This window comes from Sinocyclocheilus grahami, unplaced genomic scaffold, assembly GCF_001515645.1.
Source record: "Sinocyclocheilus grahami isolate Dianchi unplaced genomic scaffold, SAMN03320097.WGS_v1.1 scaffold21.1, whole genome shotgun sequence".
Taxonomy (NCBI): domain Eukaryota; kingdom Metazoa; phylum Chordata; class Actinopteri; order Cypriniformes; family Cyprinidae; genus Sinocyclocheilus; species Sinocyclocheilus grahami.
The window spans coordinates 1,984,474-2,004,771 of NW_015505200.1; the positions used below are offsets into that span (position 1 = coordinate 1,984,474).

The following is a 20,298-nucleotide window of genomic DNA, read 5'->3' on the forward strand; positions in this document are numbered from 1 at the left end:
AGGGAGAAAAAAAAAGTTCGGCAAAAGGCGGGATCGAACACGAATCAATCGCGTCAAAAAGCCAACATCAAGCACTTATCCATCTGCGCCACTAGAGCTGATGTTTTACAGCCACTTTTAACTAAATATAAATATACATTCCATATTTTTAATTCCATAGTAAGGGCAATTTATACAATACATTTAAATTGAGCTACAGTTAAATACAGTCTCCGAACTTTCTACCAGGACTCTGCTGTTCTTCGGCTGGTTCTTCGGCTGTTTTTTTCCTGTGGGAAAGTCGTGCCCTAATGGTTAGAGAGTCGGACTCATAACCCAAAGGTTGTGGGTTCGAGTCTCATACCGGCAAGGATTGTAGGTGGGGGGAGTGAATGCACAGTGCTCTCTCCCACCTTCAATACCATGACTGAGGTGCCCTTGAGCAAGGCACCGAATCCCCAACTGCTCCCCGGGCGCTGCAGCATAAATGGCTGCCCACTGCTCTGGGTGTGTGTGTGTTCACTGCTGTGTTTGTGCACTTTGGATGGGTAAATGCAGAGCACTAATTCTGAGTATGGGTCACCATACTTGGCCACATGTCACTTCACTTTAAAAAAAAAATTTTTCACCGTCCAGTCAGCGGTGAGTAATCCCAAACCAATGGCACTGTCTCAAACTATACCTACCTCTTCCGGTTTGTCTGATTTGTTGTTGTGTTTTCTGACTTGTTAATTTGTTTTCGGATTTGTCTTTGTGTTTTCTGACTTGTTATTTTGTTTTCGAATTTGTCATTGTGTTTTCTGACTTGTTATAATGTTTTCTGAATTGTTGTTGTGCTTTCTGAATTGTTATTTAGTTTTTTAGACTTGCATTTGCGTTTGTAATTTGTTATTTTGTTTTCAGAATTGTGATTTGTTTAGCACTTCTCTGCCACCGTACATTTACCTTCAAATGCATTTGCAGAACGAGTTCAGCTCACACACCGAGTCAACGCACGTGTCTGTCGAGCAAATGACCGCGCTTCATGTCGTCTGCTCCGTCTGGGAGCAAAACCTGTTCAGTACCAAACGCTCGGGAATACGCGACTAACATTATTGCCAATAAAAAGAGAAATATCAACACTGCATTGTTTACAATTGACATCTCTTGCCTGCAGAGCACCCAGCTCGTTAGCAGCGTCGCTCCCACCAGCATTGACTGGTTGTGTAAAAAAAAAACACGATAACATTTATGACTGAGCTTCAGAGCTCAAATGATTACCGACCTCACCACCTGTCTGGACTTCATCTACCGTGCGAAGAAAACATGTTAAATGTTCAACAAAATCCCCAACATATAGCATGGGCTGCACGCTTTGTCAACCTCAAGTCAAATATTGACCATGACTACAATCCACAAGTTGCGGTCCAAAAACGACCGGTTAGAAACGGATCTGAAGGTTGAGCATCGACCACCCTACAATAATACATTAAAAAGTAAAAATACATAAAAAAATGTAGCTATGAAAAGATACCATACTCACAGTAGAAGGGAGGTTCAGTAAATGATTATTCCAGTGGTGCACAGCAATACAGGGGGAAAAAATACTCACCTGTCATGCAAGAGGTGTCCAGTCTTCCAAATGCTAAATATTTGTGTTTTAAAAAAGATGATTTCGCTCTAAGTCAACTGTAAGGAGGTAGAGGTGTCAGTCAGATCTTGTCTGGAAACCTTTGCATGCTTTCTCATGAAGAATCAGTCAACTTTTTGTATAGGGCATTCAAGAGCCACTTTATATACAAGTGGTGCATGGTGTGTGCCTGTGATTAATTGGTCAGCTTTTAAATCCCTGGGGAAGAAGTGCAAAACGTAGCAGTCGCATTACAAATGCACAGCACAAATATTAACCTGCACGAACACTCCATTCTGTTCATCACTGTTTCTCTGATAGTCTTGACTTGTTTTTGATGTAAATATGAAATGAGTTTGTGATTCTAGTTGATCTTGAAGGGATAGTTTACCTAAAAATTAAATGTCATTTCAGACTTGACTTCAGACTTGAAATGTAATTTCAATGTTCATGACTGACTTTCTGCTGCGGAACACAAAAGAAGACATTTTGTTTCAACTGTATTTGCCCATACAATGAAAGTCAAAGGGATCTAAAACAACAATAGACCCCACTGACTTTGGATGGATAGAAAAAAAAACGCTCAGACATTCAAAATACCTTGTTCTGCATTCCACAGAAGTTATACAGGTTTGACATGAATGTGTAAGTTTTTGGGTGAACTTTCCCTTTAATGTTAATATTTGAGAAAACAATAAATTGACTAATTTGCTTGAATAATCCATATTAAATACTTGTAGCATCAACCAGCACTTATTTCAACCACACAGCTGTTTACTGCTATAGTAAAGCACACAGCTGCATCTCTGAACTGTATTTGGAGAATAAATAGACCTCTTATTCTAACCTGTTGTGCCTGAAACAATGTATATTTCAATTATTAATAAATCACCTAATTTGTTCTTTCTTCCCAGAGTTTATCAGTAACAAATAACCGATTGTTTAAAGCCCATGTGTGCACTCCACATCTGATCTATTGTATATACTGGTGGTGACTAATTGTCCCTGCTTACAAAAATGCACATGTGGCTCTTCCCAAGCAGGTACCTTGTAACTTCAAAGGTCAATTTAGTCAACTTTAGTCAAAAAATGTCAGGGGTCAATGCTAGCTTGAGTTACCATCAGTGTTCTGCTGTGCCCTTTCAGGAAAAAAACGTATTCTGCTGAGGTAATTATGATAGATCAGCACATAGTGAACTTAGAACAACCGTGTGTGTGTTCACTGCTGTGTTTGTGCACTTTGGATGGGTAAATGCAGAGCACTAATTCTGAGTATGGGTCACCATACTTGGCCACATGTCACTTCACTTTAAAAAAAAAATTTTTCACCGTCCAGTCAGCGGTGAGTAATCCCAAACCAATGGCACTGTCTCAAACTATACCTACCTCTTCCGGTTTGTCTGATTTGTTGTTGTGTTTTCTGACTTGTTAATTTGTTTTCGGATTTGTCTTTGTGTTTTCTGACTTGTTATTTTGTTTTCGAATTTGTCATTGTGTTTTCTGACTTGTTATAATGTTTTCTGAATTGTTGTTGTGCTTTCTGAATTGTTATTTAGTTTTTTAGACTTGCATTTGCGTTTGTAATTTGTTATTTTGTTTTCAGAATTGTGATTTGTTTAGCACTTCTCTGCCACCGTACATTTACCTTCAAATGCATTTGCAGAACGAGTTCAGCTCACACACCGAGTCAACGCACGTGTCTGTCGAGCAAATGACCGCGCTTCATGTCGTCTGCTCCGTCTGGGAGCAAAACCTGTTCAGTACCAAACGCTCGGGAATACGCGACTAACATTATTGCCAAATTTTGATCTAATCACTATGACAAGAGTAGCAAATAAACAAGCGGTTCTTTTCCAACACAGAATAACACAGAATAATCATGCGATAGCTGATGATAATATATAATTAGACCATACACATGTAAAGAATATTGATGAGAGTGGAGCAGAATGAAAAATGACCACCCTTTGTGCAGGTGTTCTGTGGGAACTATCGCGTCAGTGTTGTTAATAAATAGGGATCCTTTGACCTGCTTTACAATTATCTAGACAATTAAAGGCTTCTGATTCAGCATAAATGATGGCTTTTTACACTGAAAGGTGTGGAAAAAATATATATATTTTTGAGAGAAGTAAGCTATTGGTATAATTATATCCAGGATAATTACTCATTTGTTTGAAAGGAAATGCAGCAAATATTGTGTTTACCAGTATGTTAAACTTAATTTAATAGCTCAGTTGTTTGAGAACAAGTTCAGTTTAGCCAAAAATAAAAGGTGAAATGCAAATCTGATTTATCTTTTAAGGTTTACATAGGATGAAAGATTGAATCACATTATATGCTTTACCCACAAGGAACTTAAAGATGCACCTTTAATGATGTAATGTAACCAAACCAAAAATGTAACCAAATGATGTACATGGGGTTCAGTTTACAGTTTACAGGTCATATGACATTGCTAAAAAGAACATTATGTTGTGTAGCTATTTGGTGTAATGCAATGTGTTTATGAGGTTTAAGGTTTAAAAAAAACATTATTTTCCACATAATGTACATTATTGTTTCTCCTCTATGCCCCGCCTTTCTCAAACGTGTCGATTTTTACAAAGCTCATCATTCTGAAAAGCGACGTGTGCTCTGATTGGCCAGCTATCCAGTGCGTTGTGATTGGCTGAATACCTCAAACGTGTGACGGAAATGTTACGGCCCTCACATACGAGACAAACCCATTAAAACTCATTACAAACGAGGCATTTGTTGCATCCAGTGGGGACATATTTACTAATTATAATGACTTATACTGTCTTTTTACGTGTTGCGTTGAACATAAAACCATGTCTGCATTTGTGAGGCTGTGAGTCAGAAGCGCCAGACTGTCCTTGCAAAGTTGGAACTGCCCCACTTTATAGAACAGCCTTTGAGCACAGACCCATTGTATGCTACTCTGCAGGTTCAGGAAACAGTCTTCCATAAAATGCGTCACACACAGCGGGCTTGAGTGAGCGGAGGCCGGCTTGAGAACGGTGCGGCCGGCGGGCGTGCGGAAACCACATGTGATGACCCCGGGCTGGACTCCGCTTCGTCCACGGTGAAAGCCGATCCGGCGATCCACAGCGCAAAGTTGATGTATTTCCTCAGCGACCAGCACGGATCAGCTCTAGGCATGACGAAGCGGATACCGTCCTCTTTTGGAAGGCTAACCAAAGTAGTTTCGCTTTCACAACTAAACACACAGCATCTCCACAACATGGCGCCGGCGGCAGCAACAATACTACAGCGAGAATAAAAGTTATGCCTTCTTTCTTTGCGTGAACATTTGGGCGGTGTTATGCAAATCTTCCCACACAGTGACGTAGACATGTGGGGGCAGGTTTAAAGGAGCCGTTTTAGGAGGGCGTGGACAAGTCTTAACTTTTATAAAGAATATCTCTTTGGATTTGAGACTTTAGTCTTTGCAACTTTACAGATCTTCTTTATGCAACATGAGCTTGTAACACTCCAAAGAGAAAGGAAAAATTTAAATCGCATCATATGACCCCTTTAATATGAGTTGATCTACTTCTAGCCACCATTTTGAAGTCACATGACTAGGTAAACACTACTTTCATTTTGCTTTTTTTGCTTTCTTCTTTCTTTTTTCTTTTTTTTTAACTCACAAAATTATTTTATCATATCTGACAAATATGCGTGCAAATTGGACATTTCATTGGTATGTGAAAAGCTTTGCTTTGAAGGAAAGAATTTGTTGAAAATGTACTCTTTTTATTTAATCCCTCAGGTCATTCGAGATGTAGATGAGTTTCTTCATCAGAACAGATATGAAAAATTAAGCATTACATCACTTGTTTAACCAATGGAATCGGCAGAGTGAATGGTTAAACAAAGAAACACGCAGCTTTTCACTTCACAAGACATTAATCGATGGACTAAAGTAGTATGGATTACATTTTTTATCAGCTGTTTGGACTCTCATTCTGACGGCACCCATTCACTGCAGAGGATCCATTGGTGATGTAAAGCTAAATTTCTACAAATCTGTTCAGATGAACAAACAAACACTTCTACATCTTTGGATGGCCTGAGGGTGAGTACATTTAAAACAGATTTGAATTTTTGGGTGAACAGTTCCTCTGTTGTTATGTTATATCTCAAGATCCTTTAGCAGTCGTAGTCCAAAAGTAAAAAAAACAACAAAAAAAATTAGTGAATTGCAAAAATGAGAATGAGGTTTTGTTGAAGGAGATATAAAAAAGACATGGGGGAAAATTAACATCTGAATTTTTTTTTAAACCTAAAAACCTTACATCTTACAGAAGCAGTAGGGCTTTCATAAAAAAATGTAACCCTGGCTTCACATTGTTCATATACACACATTTCTGCATGTTAACATGTTGTGAACTGCAAAAACAGACAACATTCAGTCATAGCGTGAGCATGTCAGAGCACATGAAATCATGCGGTGAGAGGAAAGTGATCACAGCACAATAGAAAGCTCATGTAAATCGTCATTTTCCTCCCTCAGACTTGACAAACTAGCAATTATTGTTCACGTGACTGCTAACCAGTGTGAGGGCAGGGAGCAAGAGAAGTTATTTTAGTTGAAAACCGGAATAAACAAATTAACCAATGCTCATTGAGATAATTCAGAGGGAAGGATACACAGAAATGAATATCTATATACTCAGCAGCCCTAAAAAGCATTTGGACACTCAAACCACAAAACCCATGCTAAAAACATTTGATATGTTTATGTATCTTTCCAATTCCCATTGCACTTTCCTAAGAGAGGTTTAAGTCAAAAGGCGAAAAGATTGAAGGCCTAAATGCATTGCACAACATGACTCGCAACATTGATTTCTTTGGCAATATGACGTTTTTGTCCCACCTCATGCCCCCTAGATTGATGTAAGATTTGAGTTTGAATGAAAATATGAGCTGCTTTTATCTGATGAGCCACATTCTATGAGATCCTCAATTACTAGTTGAGTCACGTTGATCTCAGCCTCATGCTCCCACTGCATCTTTTACCACCCAGGCATGACAAGACCACACTCAGAGCACCCAGCCTTAATGCAGCCCTTCTCCTTTATTAGGACAGCCCTCACTGTTCCCACTATTAATAATTACAGGTTTAAAATATCATGTGCGGATTCTAATACATTGGGAACATGATGACACAGCAGCTCTTCTTGGTGCACTTTCTGAAAATATCTCTTGTGAAAGAGACAGATCAGATGGAGCTGCTGATTTGAATCTTTTAGGTCTTTTTACCGTCGAATGAGAGAATATTTAACTCTTTTATTGGGATTGGGAAAAAGAATCATCTTCAGAGAATAAGACCAACATTTGACTAATGGTTTAAAGAGTGAAAAGGATCCAAGGCCAGTTATTAAGTAACCAAGTTAATCTAATTCTCCTTTAAATTGACAGACTAAAAACAGCAGAGAACCTTCTAGGCACCAGCTTCGCTTCGGTCGCACATCTTTAACAGCACCAGACAACTTCATTAAAAGATATAAGTAAAACAGATTTTCAAGAAAGTAAATGCTAACATTTATAAAGATATAAGGAAGTTAAATTAAATATATTTAAGGGTTTAATTATGTTTCCCTTTCATGTATTGCGTCTAAATGTCACAACCAAAATACCTTCAAGAAATGAAATAAAGAAAAACTGAAACTGAACTTAAGTTTCTGCATGTTTAAAAAATGCACTCCTCAATTCAACATTTTGGATTTACTGATCTTTTGGGTTTAAGAACACTTGGATGATCTTTAGGAAATGTGAGCACATGCTGACCTCTACAGGGCATGACTTTTACTGAATTAACCTGCAGTTGAGAACACTTGCAGGTTTTAGGGTGTCAGATCCAACATAAAAAAATACAACAACAAACATTTTGTTCACGTTTATCAAATCGCTTCTCACATCAACACAAGTTGGCTTTAAATAAGATTATTACATGTTTCATTGCACAATATTTCAAAAGACCAATGAGCTGAACTGAATTTCTGACTTCTCTTCTTCATCAGTCTCTTATTATCTTCCCTGATTCTGTTTTACAGAGGAATCATTTATTGCAGTCCAAGAGCAATACTTAAAAATATGTCTAATGGGAGGTAATGTATAAAAAGGACATTAGACAATGTATGTTGTGCATTGTAGAATTATGGTTTTAAAACGTGAAATGGCAACCAGTGAATGTTACAAATATTCATGGCTGGAGGATCATGGTCCTGCTAAGGACGATATTGTTGAACAAAACTGAATTATTTGTCTAAAATGTTGTGCTCAACTGAAGTATATTATACTTCCAGGAGTGTGTGTGTGCACAGGCATCATTTGGATCATTCCTTAAGTTCCTGTTCCTCAGGTTTGCTGTCCGTTTGCCCGTCTCTCCTGCTGGCCAGCTCTTTCAGCCCCTCCTGAAGCTGCTCTATGGCCTCTCCATCTCCTGCTGCATGTGCCAGAGCCAGAGCTTCCTGGTACAGTGTACCAGACTCCTCAAACTCCCCTGGTCAACAAAAGGCAAACAACAGTGACACAACTGTGTATCCCTGAGAAAATTTAATTTTAATTATAAAACAATATGCATACACACACACAACCAAAAAGTATAACCAGTGAATGTTACAAATATTCATGGCTGGAGGATCATGGTCCTGCTAAGGACGATATTGTTGAACAAAACTGAATTATTTGTCTAAAATGTTGTGCTCAACTGAAGTATATTATACTTCCAGGAGTGTGTGTGTGCACAGGCATCATTTGGATCATTCCTTAAGTTCCTGTTCCTCAGGTTTGCTGTCCGTTTGCCCGTCTCTCCTGCTGGCCAGCTCTTTCAGCCCCCCCTGAAGCTGCTCTATGGCCTCTCCATCTCCTGCTGCATGTGCCAGAGCCAGAGCTTCCTGGTACAGTGTACCAGACTCCTCAAACTCCCCTGGTCAACAAAAGGCAAACAACAGTGACACAACTGTGTATCCCTGAGAAAATTTTATTTTAATTATAAAACAATATGCATACACACACACAACCAAAAAGTACGAATTTTAAACATATGGGGTCAGTAATATTTTTTCAAGAATACTTTTATTAAGCATGGACGCATAACATTGACAGTGAAGACTTTTTACTAAAAAATACATTTAAAAAAAGCTGTTCTATTGAACTTTCTATTCATCAAAGAATCCTGGAAAAATATGTATCACTGTTTCTGCAAAAATATTAAGCAGCACAACTGTTTTAATCACAAATAATAATAAAAAATGTTTCTTGAGCACCAAATCAGCATTTTAAAATTTGAGATCTACCGATAATCGGTTAGCCTCTCCTGACCAGCAGTGGGATGGTTGGATGAATTTCTGAAGCCCCTCGAGAGGGTATCGCAGTTGAAGCAGAGCTACGAACCAACTGCCCTAAACTCCTAAACTCGCACAGACGGAAGCGATGGAGGCTACACAGTTCCGGGTTCAGGGGTCCCACATGTTTATTTCGCACATAGATTGTGAGCAGTCAAGTTGCAACTTGACGAACAGACCGTATAGTGTTCGCACATAAATCCTGAGCTTTGGCTTGACATCGCATGCGAAGAGACTTCTTTCAAAAACCATTACAAAAATCTTACTGACATGTATATAATATATAATGTTGTGTTTTTAGTATTATATAAATATTATAATTTATACTTTTTATTTATGAAAATATTTGAATTAATGTGATTTGTGCAATTCATTTTTTAAAAACCTTTATATGTAAACATCAATGGAGGTAACGGGATCAGTTGAACCTTTGTGCATCAGAATTCCGGCCATATTCCCAAGCAGCACATGTTGATCAGGGTGACCCGCTGCCTGTCCAAGCTCAAAGGCCTTCTTCACATGAGCCAGAGCCTCATCATGCTTCCCTTGCAGGTCTAACACGGTCGCCAGGTCACTCATCAGAACCAGGGACTGAAGCAGATTACACCATACCATTTAATGGGACAAACTGTTAGTCACATCAGAAGATCTTGTAAAATGACTGGGAACATATTGAATAACTATGACTATATGATATATGTACTAGTGTGTAATATCTTACAAAGGAAACATCACCTATGGATGGGACTCTCCCTGCTCCAACTGGCAGATCTGCAGCGCTTGCTGATAATCTCTGCAGGCACCTGTGAAACAATGATTAGCTGCCAAATAACGCGCCCTTGCATCCAGACTAAGACCGAGCAGCAACCTGGTGTCTTTGCGCTCCTCATCTAATTGAAATCCAAACATATAGTAAGAGATCAATACACTGGCAAACAAACACTAATGATCTGTTTGCTTTAACATACAGCCAAAACTGAAAGTGGTTCTGAGGTATATGTGATACCTGACAGGCTTTCTGGAGGAAACTCCTTTTGTTTCTCAATCTTGGCCTCTAAAGACTCTGTGCAGAACTGGAAGCCATGCTCTGCCAATTCGTTCCTGAAAATGAAAAGTCTGAGTTACTAAACAGTGCAGAGGTTAACAGGTCAAATAACTAGTGTTTTCCCTCTTTTCACTCTCTCAGCAGAGGACCAGAACTCACTTGTTTTGAGTGGCATTTATGCTGGCCAGCTTCAGCGACATCTCAATCACTGCATTGTCATCCTATTGAGATAAAATGAGTACAGGCAGTATAAAAACAGACTGAGGATGATTGCATTTCTCATTGTTTTTGCTTGGTTTATAGGATAATCAGTTAACCAAAATTAAGAAAATCAGAAATTAAGGAATCAGCAAAAAAAAGAGTGTTTTTACCTGTGGTGTTCCTCCTGACAGCATAAAACTCATGGCTGCTTTGAACAGCTTCTCAGCCTGCAACAAAAAAACAACAAATAGAGTCACATGCTGACGCTCACTACTGATGTACGCTCTAATGTTGAGTACTGAGTCAGTGGAGTAGGGCAGAGGGAAGATCACCATCAGCCTTACTCACATTATCCAGCTGACCTTGGACAAAGGCAAGATTCGCCACCTGTGAAGCTACAGAAACATTAAACAAAATAATGCTCTCATTTAATTTTCTCTGTCATCTAATATATACTATTGATGGTTGCAATTTTCTGTTTAACAATGAGAAAAAAATGGACTGGGCTAGGTGAAAAAGAAGGACAAAGTCAGAAAACAACATACCAGGCTGTATGTGTAAATGATGGCATCATTATTGTGCATCTGATGTGCCAGTCGAACAGCTTTGTGTAAGAAACCACTGGCACCAGTGAACCAGGGATTGAAGCAGATTACACAATACCATTTAATGGGACAAACTGTTAGTCACATCAGAAGATCTTGTAAAATGACTGGGAACATATTCATTGAATAACTATGACTATATGATATATGTACTAGTGTTTTTACCACTGGCAGCATCCAGTTCTCCAATCATCATGCTGTACTGTGAAGGGTGATGGAGTAACATTCAGTCTTCAAAAATAAATATGATGAAAGTCATTTTAAAAAATATTGAAGACTGGAATGACTGGAACAATTTGCTAGTTTCTGAAAGTCAGAGCCAGTCTGATGATCTCAGTTTTTTCTCTGCAACCATTTACAAAATCTGCACGTGAATAATGCCTACTTGTAAATTGTTGTAAAACCTGATTTGAAAAGTCATGTAGTGAATGCCAGCCTTAAAGGAATAGTTCACCCAAAAATTAAAAAGAATTTGCTGAAATTTTCACTTCACAAGACATTAGATGGACTGGTCTTGTGTGATCACTTGTGGATTGTTTTTATCAGCTGTTTGGACTGTCATTTTGGCGGCACCCATTCACTGCAGAGGATCCACTGGCGAGCAAGTGATTTAATGCCAATTTTCTCCAAATATGTTCCCATTAAGAAACAAACTCATCTACATCTTGGATGGCCTAACGGTAAATTAAATTTTTTTGGGTGAAGTATTCCCACATTTTAGAGTTTTTTTTTTTGGTGGAAAGTCCAGAAATCTGAAACCACTACTGAACATGCTTCTCATTTATATATTTATATGTAACACAAATTATTTAATAACAAAATATATTATCAGAGTAACAATGTAGCAATAATGTGAACTGAAAAAATCTAGTCCTTTGCTTTGTCCCTCTTTTTTCATTGTGGTCTCAGACTACGCTAGGGTAAACAAATGTAGGTACATTAATGTCTTAATGTGTTACCCGTGTGTCAATAAAGAGGACTCAGTAAAGCATCACAGGATACCTTGGCTTTCTTCAAGAGCAGAATAAGTTCGTCCTCAAGTTTTTGTTCTTCAGTCCTCTCATCAGAGCTTCCAAGAAGCGAAAAGGCTGCTGCAAAAGCAAATCTCACTGTTAGAATATTTTAATCATTACGCAGACGGAGCTTATCCTGCGTTGATGTGGTTTATACATTACGTAAATATCATGAACCGCTGTTATGACAGCATCAAATGCAGCTACCAATGCTTTTGATTCACACCCATGCCACCCCACGCAAGAGTCCAGCTGCTGACCCCTAGACCCCCGCAGTGCCTGAGTGACGCTTCTCACTGACACACAGATGCCATGACCTTCTGCGCCAGCGGCTCGACCGCACGAACACACCAGCCGGCGCATGCAGATGCAGCGATTTGATTCTTGCTAAAGATCAACTAGAACCGCATATATTTCTCGTACAGTCGTTAACACTGTGCTTTAAACGAGCTACTTGTGCAGCCAGCTGTCGACAGCAAGAGCGCACTCAGAGCCATATTTCTGTGAATATGCACTGACTACAGGCGTGGTGGTCATGTGACCTTATTTCTATTCAAATTTGGATATAAATTCTATTTACATTTTACATTGTGCATTGAATGTGGATTTCATATATTATTATTAATTTATCTTAATGCCTGGCACTTCAGATGCACTCAAACATACGGGTCATTCCTGTAGTACAATATTATTAATAAAAATATAAACTCTATACATTTTATATACTTTCAAACTATCACATTTTAAAATATTTCAAACACCTTTGTTTAAATTAATCCTAATATCACAATTAGAAATATTGTTTTAATGTGTAATTAACTAATAAGGGCCACTCATCCTCCAGGGTGACACAATTTTGGTTGAAAAAACAAAACAAAAACAAACAAACCCTAACCCTAAAATAATCATTTAAAAATAAACTATAAAGAGCAGGTTTACAGATGAAAATTCTTGACCTATTACTAAGGTACTTTTTTAAATGACTGCATAACAGGAATAACACAAAGTAGACACACCGGTTTATTATTCACTCTTCTGTTTATTTATTGTACTAAAGCACAGATGAGGTTACAAAACAGCACAATATCCTGTTATCACCCACTGGCCATTAGTATTTTAACAGAAAAAAGAGGGAATGCTTTTCAGTTCTAAATTAGCACACAGTGGGTCTCTGTACCACAGATCATGCAGTAATTACAGGTTACACGTATTCATTTGTAGACACAGAAGTGCACAGAGAGAGAGAGAAATAGGAAAGGCATAGGGTGATCCATATACATTCACACTTAATATGCACATGAACAATAAGAACTGCACAAAAGATTACACAGATCACCTCAAATTTAAATCCTTCCTCTGAAAAAATAGCTTTCAATGTCTGTAAAGCCTTTATACATTTCTTCTAAAAAGGAACAAAGTTGCATGTGTGAAATATACATATGGAAAAATACATACATTTGTGTTTTTTTAAACTGCCATTTATTTCAGCAACAACATTGTAGGTTAGCATAGCCTTAAATCAAGAAATAAAGTGTATGGGTATGTGAGGCTTTCCACCCAAATCTCTTTCACGGTGACAAATCAAACACCAAACAATCAAAAAGATGAATGTTTAATTTACAGAAACAGTTTAATTTGCAAGCAAAGAGGAATGTCAATAGTGGTTTAAATGACCTAAAAACCTATTGAGGTTTTCAGAATTAAGTAGGGTTTTCCAAATTAAAATATCAACACACTCTCTACACCTATAAGTTCTTAAGAGACAAGACAAGTATATTAAAGCCCATGGAAAATAAGCCCTATGTGCTTAAAACAAATCATAAAATACATTATATCATCTTTTGTCTCTTCTGAATGTAATAAGTCATCTCTTTTCAATTAAGTCAGCACCTGACAATTCAGTATCTAAAACATTTTGCTCCAAGGTGACTTAGAAAATTAGAAATAAAAGCAATCAAGTGTCTTGAAAATGAGCAAAAACTCCCAAGCATCACACACTTACGAGTTAATTTACGAGGCAATTTATAGACATACATTGCAGACCTCACGACTGACCTGTTGGACCAAGTGCCGCATTTAAAATCTCTGCTATTGTCACATGACAGAATTATATTTGGCACACAGAATTTTTTTTTTTATAAATCTGCATTGGCTGCATACAACAACACCGAAACCTCATTATCAACCAACATTCAGAGGCACTAAATATTTACCAACCGCAACTTGTAAGCTCCAGCTTCTGTCCCCAGTCAAGAGCAGATTATTGCACAAAAAGCAATTTAAAGTGTCACATAAGGGCCTCTCTAGCTCTGGTATAATTTCACTGCACAATGTTGCTGATTGACAAAACTCAGGTTGAAAGGACTGTTATACATGTAGTGATCGCCGGCAAAGAGCTGCCTGTCAAGTTTAAGATTGATTTCAACTATACAACGTGCAAATGAAGGGATAATATCCATTGACAATTAAGTATGTCAATGGATATTATAAACCGTCACTATATTCCCCACTAAATCACACTCAAACACACACTGACTTTTTTTCTCATTATTGTATGTTGGAATTCTAAATATTATTTAATGCAGATGGCCTAGGGTTTTTCAAATCACTTGAACTGAAAATACAAAAATGATGTGCAGTGATTGTCTACCCTAAACAGCATTTGTATATCTGACTGGTAGCATGGTTATCTTGCAGCGAGGGTGCATACAAGGTGTGCAAAGAGCTGCCTAACCATGACCAGAAGGAAAACAACAGCACACATCAAACTTCAAAAATAAAAGCAATCAAGTGTCTTGAAAATGAGCAAAAACTCCCAAGCATCACACACTTACGAGTTAATTTACGAGGCAATTTATAGACATACATTGCAGACCTCACGACTGACCTGTTGGACCAAGTGCCGCATTTAAAATCTCTGCTATTGTCACATGACAGAATTATATTTGGCACACAGAATTTTTTTTTATTATAAATCTGCATTGGCTGCATACAACAACACCGAAACCTCATTATCAACCAGCATTCACAGGCACTAAATATTTACCAACCGCAACTTGTAAGCTCCAGCTTCTGTCCCCAGTCAAGAGCAGATTATTGCACAAAAAGCAATTTAAAGTGTCACATAAGGGCCTCTCTAGCTCTGGTATAATTTCACGGCACAATGTTGCTGATTGACAAAACTCAGGTTGAAAGGACTGTTATACATGTAGTGATCGCCGGCAAAGAGCTGCCTGTCAAGTTTAAGATTGATTTCAACTATACAACGTGCAAATGAAGGGATAATATCCATTGACAATTAAGTACCGTCACTATATTCCCCACTAAATCACACTCAAACACACACTGACTTTTTTTCTCATTATTGTATGTTGGAATTCTAAATATTATTTAATGCAGATGGCCTAGGGTTTTTCAAATCACTTGAACTGAAAATACAAAAATGATGTGCAGTGATTGTCTACCCTAAACAGCATGTGTATATCTGACTGGTAGCATGGTTATCTTGCAGCGAGGGTGCATACAAGGTGTGCAAAGAGCTGCCTAACCATGACCAGAAGGAAAACAACAGCACACATCAAACTTCAACTGCCACACAGAATGAAGGAAGACTGTTCGCTCCTCACCAAACCTTGGAGTAACTGAGAAGGGTGTGTGAGTGTGTGTGTGTGTATGTGTGTGTAACAGCGGACAAAGGCTAAAGCCTGGGCACAGCATGAACACCTCACTCACGGCTCCCAAAGAGCTGAAGGAAAAAAAGGAATATGTAGACCACATCCATGTAGAGGCAGATGGCTCCGAACACATGCTCCTCTGGGTTCAGAGAGTACCGCCTGTTGCCGAGCAGCAGCTGCATGTCAAATGCCAGAAACTATAGCACGACAAAAAGAAGATAATTACATCTTGTATGAAGCACATAAACATGACGAAATTGCATTGTTAAAGGGTACTAACCAGAGTGAAAACCAGAGCACCAAATCCAGCATAAGCAGTATGCAACCAGGGTATCTAAAACCACAGACAGAAGCAGATGTTTAAGTTGACAACACTGCACTGGAACACACTGGGAATGCATACTGCACACTGTATAAACGGTGGCAGGTGTGGTTACCACAACTTCACTGTAAAAAAAGGTAAAAAAAACTTACATTTATATTAAAAACCTGTATTTCATTAACTGGTATAATGTTAATATACCAACCTATAATCTCTTTTGTACCTTTATAATATACTGACAACCACCAAAAAACACAGGAGGTAATGAGAAAGACACATGATGAATCACAACATGAAGGTCACAACAAGTAGCTTTTCCACAAGCAGAAATAACCAATTAACAAGTTTTTACCGTACATTGTAAGAAACAAATTCATAGAAAAACGGATAATATGCTGGCTTAAAATTACCAGTACATTTACAGTTAAATTTACAGACATTTCCTTCGACCCTAAAACACAACACAATGCAAAGTGTAATTCAAACTATGGGTGAAACACCTGTAAAAAAAAATCAATATAGACAATTCCTTCATATTAACAGTACATTGGGCCATATTTCTACGGACTTTTCTTAAGAGTGCAGCATTCTTAGAGTCGTTTACCATTAAAATTCTGATCATTTTATCCACCTTATTTTTCAACGCGGAAATAAGCCGTTTTCTGTGAATGTGCGAGACTTCCGGTTCATTAGCCGCTGTAGGAAAATAACGAGAAGAATAACAAAGTAAATGGTAAAACTGTTTGCACTACAAACCAGTGTGTTCATAATTAAACTAATACATTAAAATAATATGGTAAGACACACCAGTTTGCAACATCAAGCAGCAAAACGAGTTATTTTGTACAGCTAAAAGTAGCTGGAAGGGAATAACACCGGAAGCCAGACACATTAAATTGGCTGCGTCCGTATAAATAAGGTGGATACAGTGTAGATATTTCAAAAAGATAAAGGTAAAAGTGATTATGGCACAGCATAATAGTGATTACATATCTATTAAGGGTTTACAAGCAGCTTACATATCCAAATGGTGCGGTGAAGAACAGCAGAAGCCCAGTGACCATCAGCACCATCATGAGGGAGAAAAGTAATCCATGACAGGTGGTGAAGTCAACCTAGATGACAGAAGACCTCACTCTATCAAATGACATATAAACGAAGCACTTGAAAGAAGCCATTTAGGACAAAATGATCTCACCCTGGATTGGAAACAGAAGAGTGTGATGGCCAAACACACCAGTGCTGTGATGCCCACACACATCATCACCACTTTGGTATTATGATAGCTGTAAATAGAAAAAGAGTGAGATTGCTGCAAATTCAACACATACACACTAACATTCTAAAGAGCTAAAAAATGAAAAGAATCATTATAAAGAATATTTCACTTCTAACAGTGCTTCGTGTTTTAAATTAATAGAATACAATAAGTGTAATAAGTTATTACATTTAAATATAAAGTTTATCTTACCTGGCTAGCATGCCTGCCATATAGGACATTGCCAAAGTCTGAAAATAAAACAAGAATATTCACCCCTTTCTTTTTCTGGTGGATAAAAAGGTTAAATGATAGTGGATACTTATTATAAATTAGTGTTTACTATCATTTAAGTTTCAAATGAATGAGATTACTTACAAAAATGGCTAGAAGGATCATATTGGTAGGGTATCTTCGTCTGTAGATGAAACACAAACACTGATAGATAAGTGATGTATGCTAAAGAAGCTCACAGTTCCTGAAATCACACATCTCCTACGTGAGCAAACATCTCACATGTTGGTTTCAAACTCAAAGACAAGAAGAAATTATTTTCTTACCGTGCATTTGTGCTGCATACAAGCATCAGGTATGTTCCCATGAAAGTCATGCTGGACAAAAACAAAGCAGTGTCACTAACAGGGTAAACATAATTCAAACATAAAGTCCCGAAAGTTCCCTCTAATGAGGAAACAGAACAGTGTATAATTCAGTCACTTACTATGAGGTCAGATAGAAAACTCGATTGTACTGTACAAACTTCCGGACAGGCTCACTGTGAAAGACAGTGACAGTGCTTTCTTTTAAAAGTGCAATAAATGCATATAATGGGGTTGTCATGTACTCTGATGCGTGTATGACTTACCAAAATGTGAAGAGTGACACCACACCAAATGTGACCATGAGCTGAACCATGAGGATACAGAACACCTGCCAAAGAAAAACATGCTTTTCATGATCAAAATTTTTCAGGTAGGTAAGATTTTTTTAATGTTTTTGAAAGACATCTCTTAAGCTCATCAAGACAGTACTAAAAATACTCTAAAACCGTTATATTGTGAAATATTATTACAATTTAAAACAGCTGTTTTCTATTTTAATATATTTTAAGTTGTAACTGCAGAAGTTCCCACGCTGAATTTTCAGCTGCCGTTACTCGTCTTTAGTGTGACATGATGCTTCAGAAATCATTCTAATATGCTTATTTGATGCTCAAGAAATATTTCTTATTATTATCAATGTCGAAAACAGTAGTGCTGCTTAATATTTTTGAGAAATCTGCAATACATTTGAAATGGAGATAAAGTTAAAAGGAACAGCATTTATTTGAAATAGAGATCTTTTGTAACATCTGAAATACTGACACATTTTCCCTTTCCAAAAACAGTTGAATCAGGACTTTCACACCTTCCTGATGAACATACGGCGGACATTCTTGTCCTCCCAGTTGCTTCCACTGAGCCCATCGAAGCTGCTGCTGGAGCTCGGGTCAGAGAAGGGTGAGGACATGTCTGCAGCATATGCATTGGAATATCCTGGACCTAAACACACATTTTGCACTATTAACATTGTTCAAACAGAGAAGACAGACATCAAAGATAATGTTCCATACTTACCAAAACTTCTGCATCTATAGCCAGAGATATTATAATAGATTGTCACTTACTTGGGCCAGGATGCACATAAGCCCAGCTGGGGTGCATGGACATGGTTGGGGGTGGCATTGGGGGCGGCTGGGAGGCATAAGTGAAGCTACCAGCTCCTTGTTCTTTATCTCCTGCTGTAGCTTCAGCATAGCTGGGTGGGGCTGCTGGCAAACTCATGGTCTACTGTAAAACAATATCATTAACACAATGAAAGAAATCATCCGAGGATGGAATCACAACTAGATCTGATACTTGAGCACCCTGGCTTGCATTAATATTTTATACCCCAACACCAATGGAACTTTGCAACTCTTCACCACATGAATTCATTACGAACCTAACACTTGGATCCTTTCCTGTTTTAAGCCAATAGCAGACAGAAAGGTTAAAGTAGAGCTTTTATAAAATTATCTTTCAACTGACCAGATTATAATGCTTATAAATTAACTCTGTAAAGCCTGACATATAAGTCCAAATGTTTTTTAATGGAAGAGTTTATTGAACCTTTACACAAAATTTAAAAGAACTTCTGATAGCTTGTAACAGTATAACAGACTTTTTACAACAACAAAAAAAAGCGTTAAAATTTTAGTTGTCGCTCTAAATCTCCTAACAATATGTCTTAGTAAAATTATATTTAAATGTTTAGTTATATGATCAACACTCTGTAGTATTTATTATGGGGGCAAAACATATAATGCAATACAATACAATGATGACTGAGAGATAAGAACATTCCTCAAAAGCCTTAATACTCACACTTAAACATATGGATAATCAAGCCAACTTAAATGGCTTCAGTGCCGTAAATGTTCATTTTGAAATATTAATATCAATATAAAATGTATTCTTACATTTACTTTTCAAAATGATAAAAAGTTTTCACTGCAAAAATACACGTTTTTAAAATTAAACAAAAAAAAAAAGTATAATTTTCTTGCTAAAAAAAGTATGAATCTGCAATCAGATGACAGAAGGCATGTAGATTGTGTAGAATTAATTTTTTTCTTCAACGAAGTGGTGATCATGCTGATAATTTAGAGGCTTTAGAAATCATTGTATCAAATATGAACAATAGTATTTACATGGTTAATTGTATTGTCAAAAGTGTAGTGTTATCTATCGGTTATTATCAACAATAAACATTGAACATCAGTTTAGACATTGATCTGGCTAGTGACTGTAGAGCTGTCAAACACACCGCACAACAGTCTCTCATCCGAAACTATTAGTCCTAATGAGTACCGTTATACTAAAGTCAGGAGCAGAGACAGGACTGATACACATGCCGACAGCGCTTAGCTTAGCATCGATTACACTTTTCAAGCCCAGTCTGTCGTGTATGAGACGACAAATGATTTGCGCATATAAGAATATGGCTGTTAGAAATTACTTAAAAATGTAGGTTCTAATTAATTAGTCATAAACTAAGCTCTGTATTTCAACTTACCTTACTGTAACAGCTAATGTGATACTCGAGATTCCCAAGTGAAAACAATGTACTCAATCATGTAATGACGTACGTCCGGTGTTTCCGGAAATGATAAACGCGAATCATGCACCGTTTTAACAAAATGTACTGTACTGA

At 37.6% G+C, this 20,298-nt stretch overlaps 1 protein-coding gene and 1 pseudogene across 2 annotated transcripts; both read right to left on the bottom strand.

Moving 5' to 3' along the window:
* Window positions 1–7,919: 7,919 nt before the first annotated feature.
* Window positions 7,920–12,483, bottom strand: LOC107558224 (tetratricopeptide repeat protein 19, mitochondrial-like; annotated as a pseudogene).
* Window positions 12,484–14,586: 2,103 nt separating this feature from the next.
* On the bottom strand, window positions 14,587–20,240 carry LOC107556958 (protein lifeguard 2-like). Of its 2 annotated transcripts, none has more exons than XM_016240229.1 (12): window positions 20,161–20,240; window positions 18,731–18,893; window positions 18,472–18,605; window positions 17,930–17,994; window positions 17,786–17,839; window positions 17,625–17,675; window positions 17,443–17,482; window positions 17,278–17,315; window positions 17,005–17,092; window positions 16,826–16,921; window positions 15,765–15,818; window positions 14,587–15,681 (listed from the first exon to the last, which is right to left on the bottom strand). In XM_016240229.1, the coding sequence occupies exons 2-12, from the start codon at window positions 18,885–18,887 to the stop codon at window positions 15,535–15,537; spliced, it is 924 nt and encodes a 307-aa protein (XP_016095715.1). In that variant the 5' UTR covers window positions 18,888–18,893; window positions 20,161–20,240; the 3' UTR covers window positions 14,587–15,534. The 2 variants fall into 2 exon arrangements, with proteins under 2 accessions (XP_016095715.1, XP_016095722.1); XM_016240236.1 differs by having other exon boundaries at window positions 18,731–18,890; window positions 20,161–20,234.
* Between the last annotated feature and the right edge of the window lie 58 nt (window positions 20,241–20,298).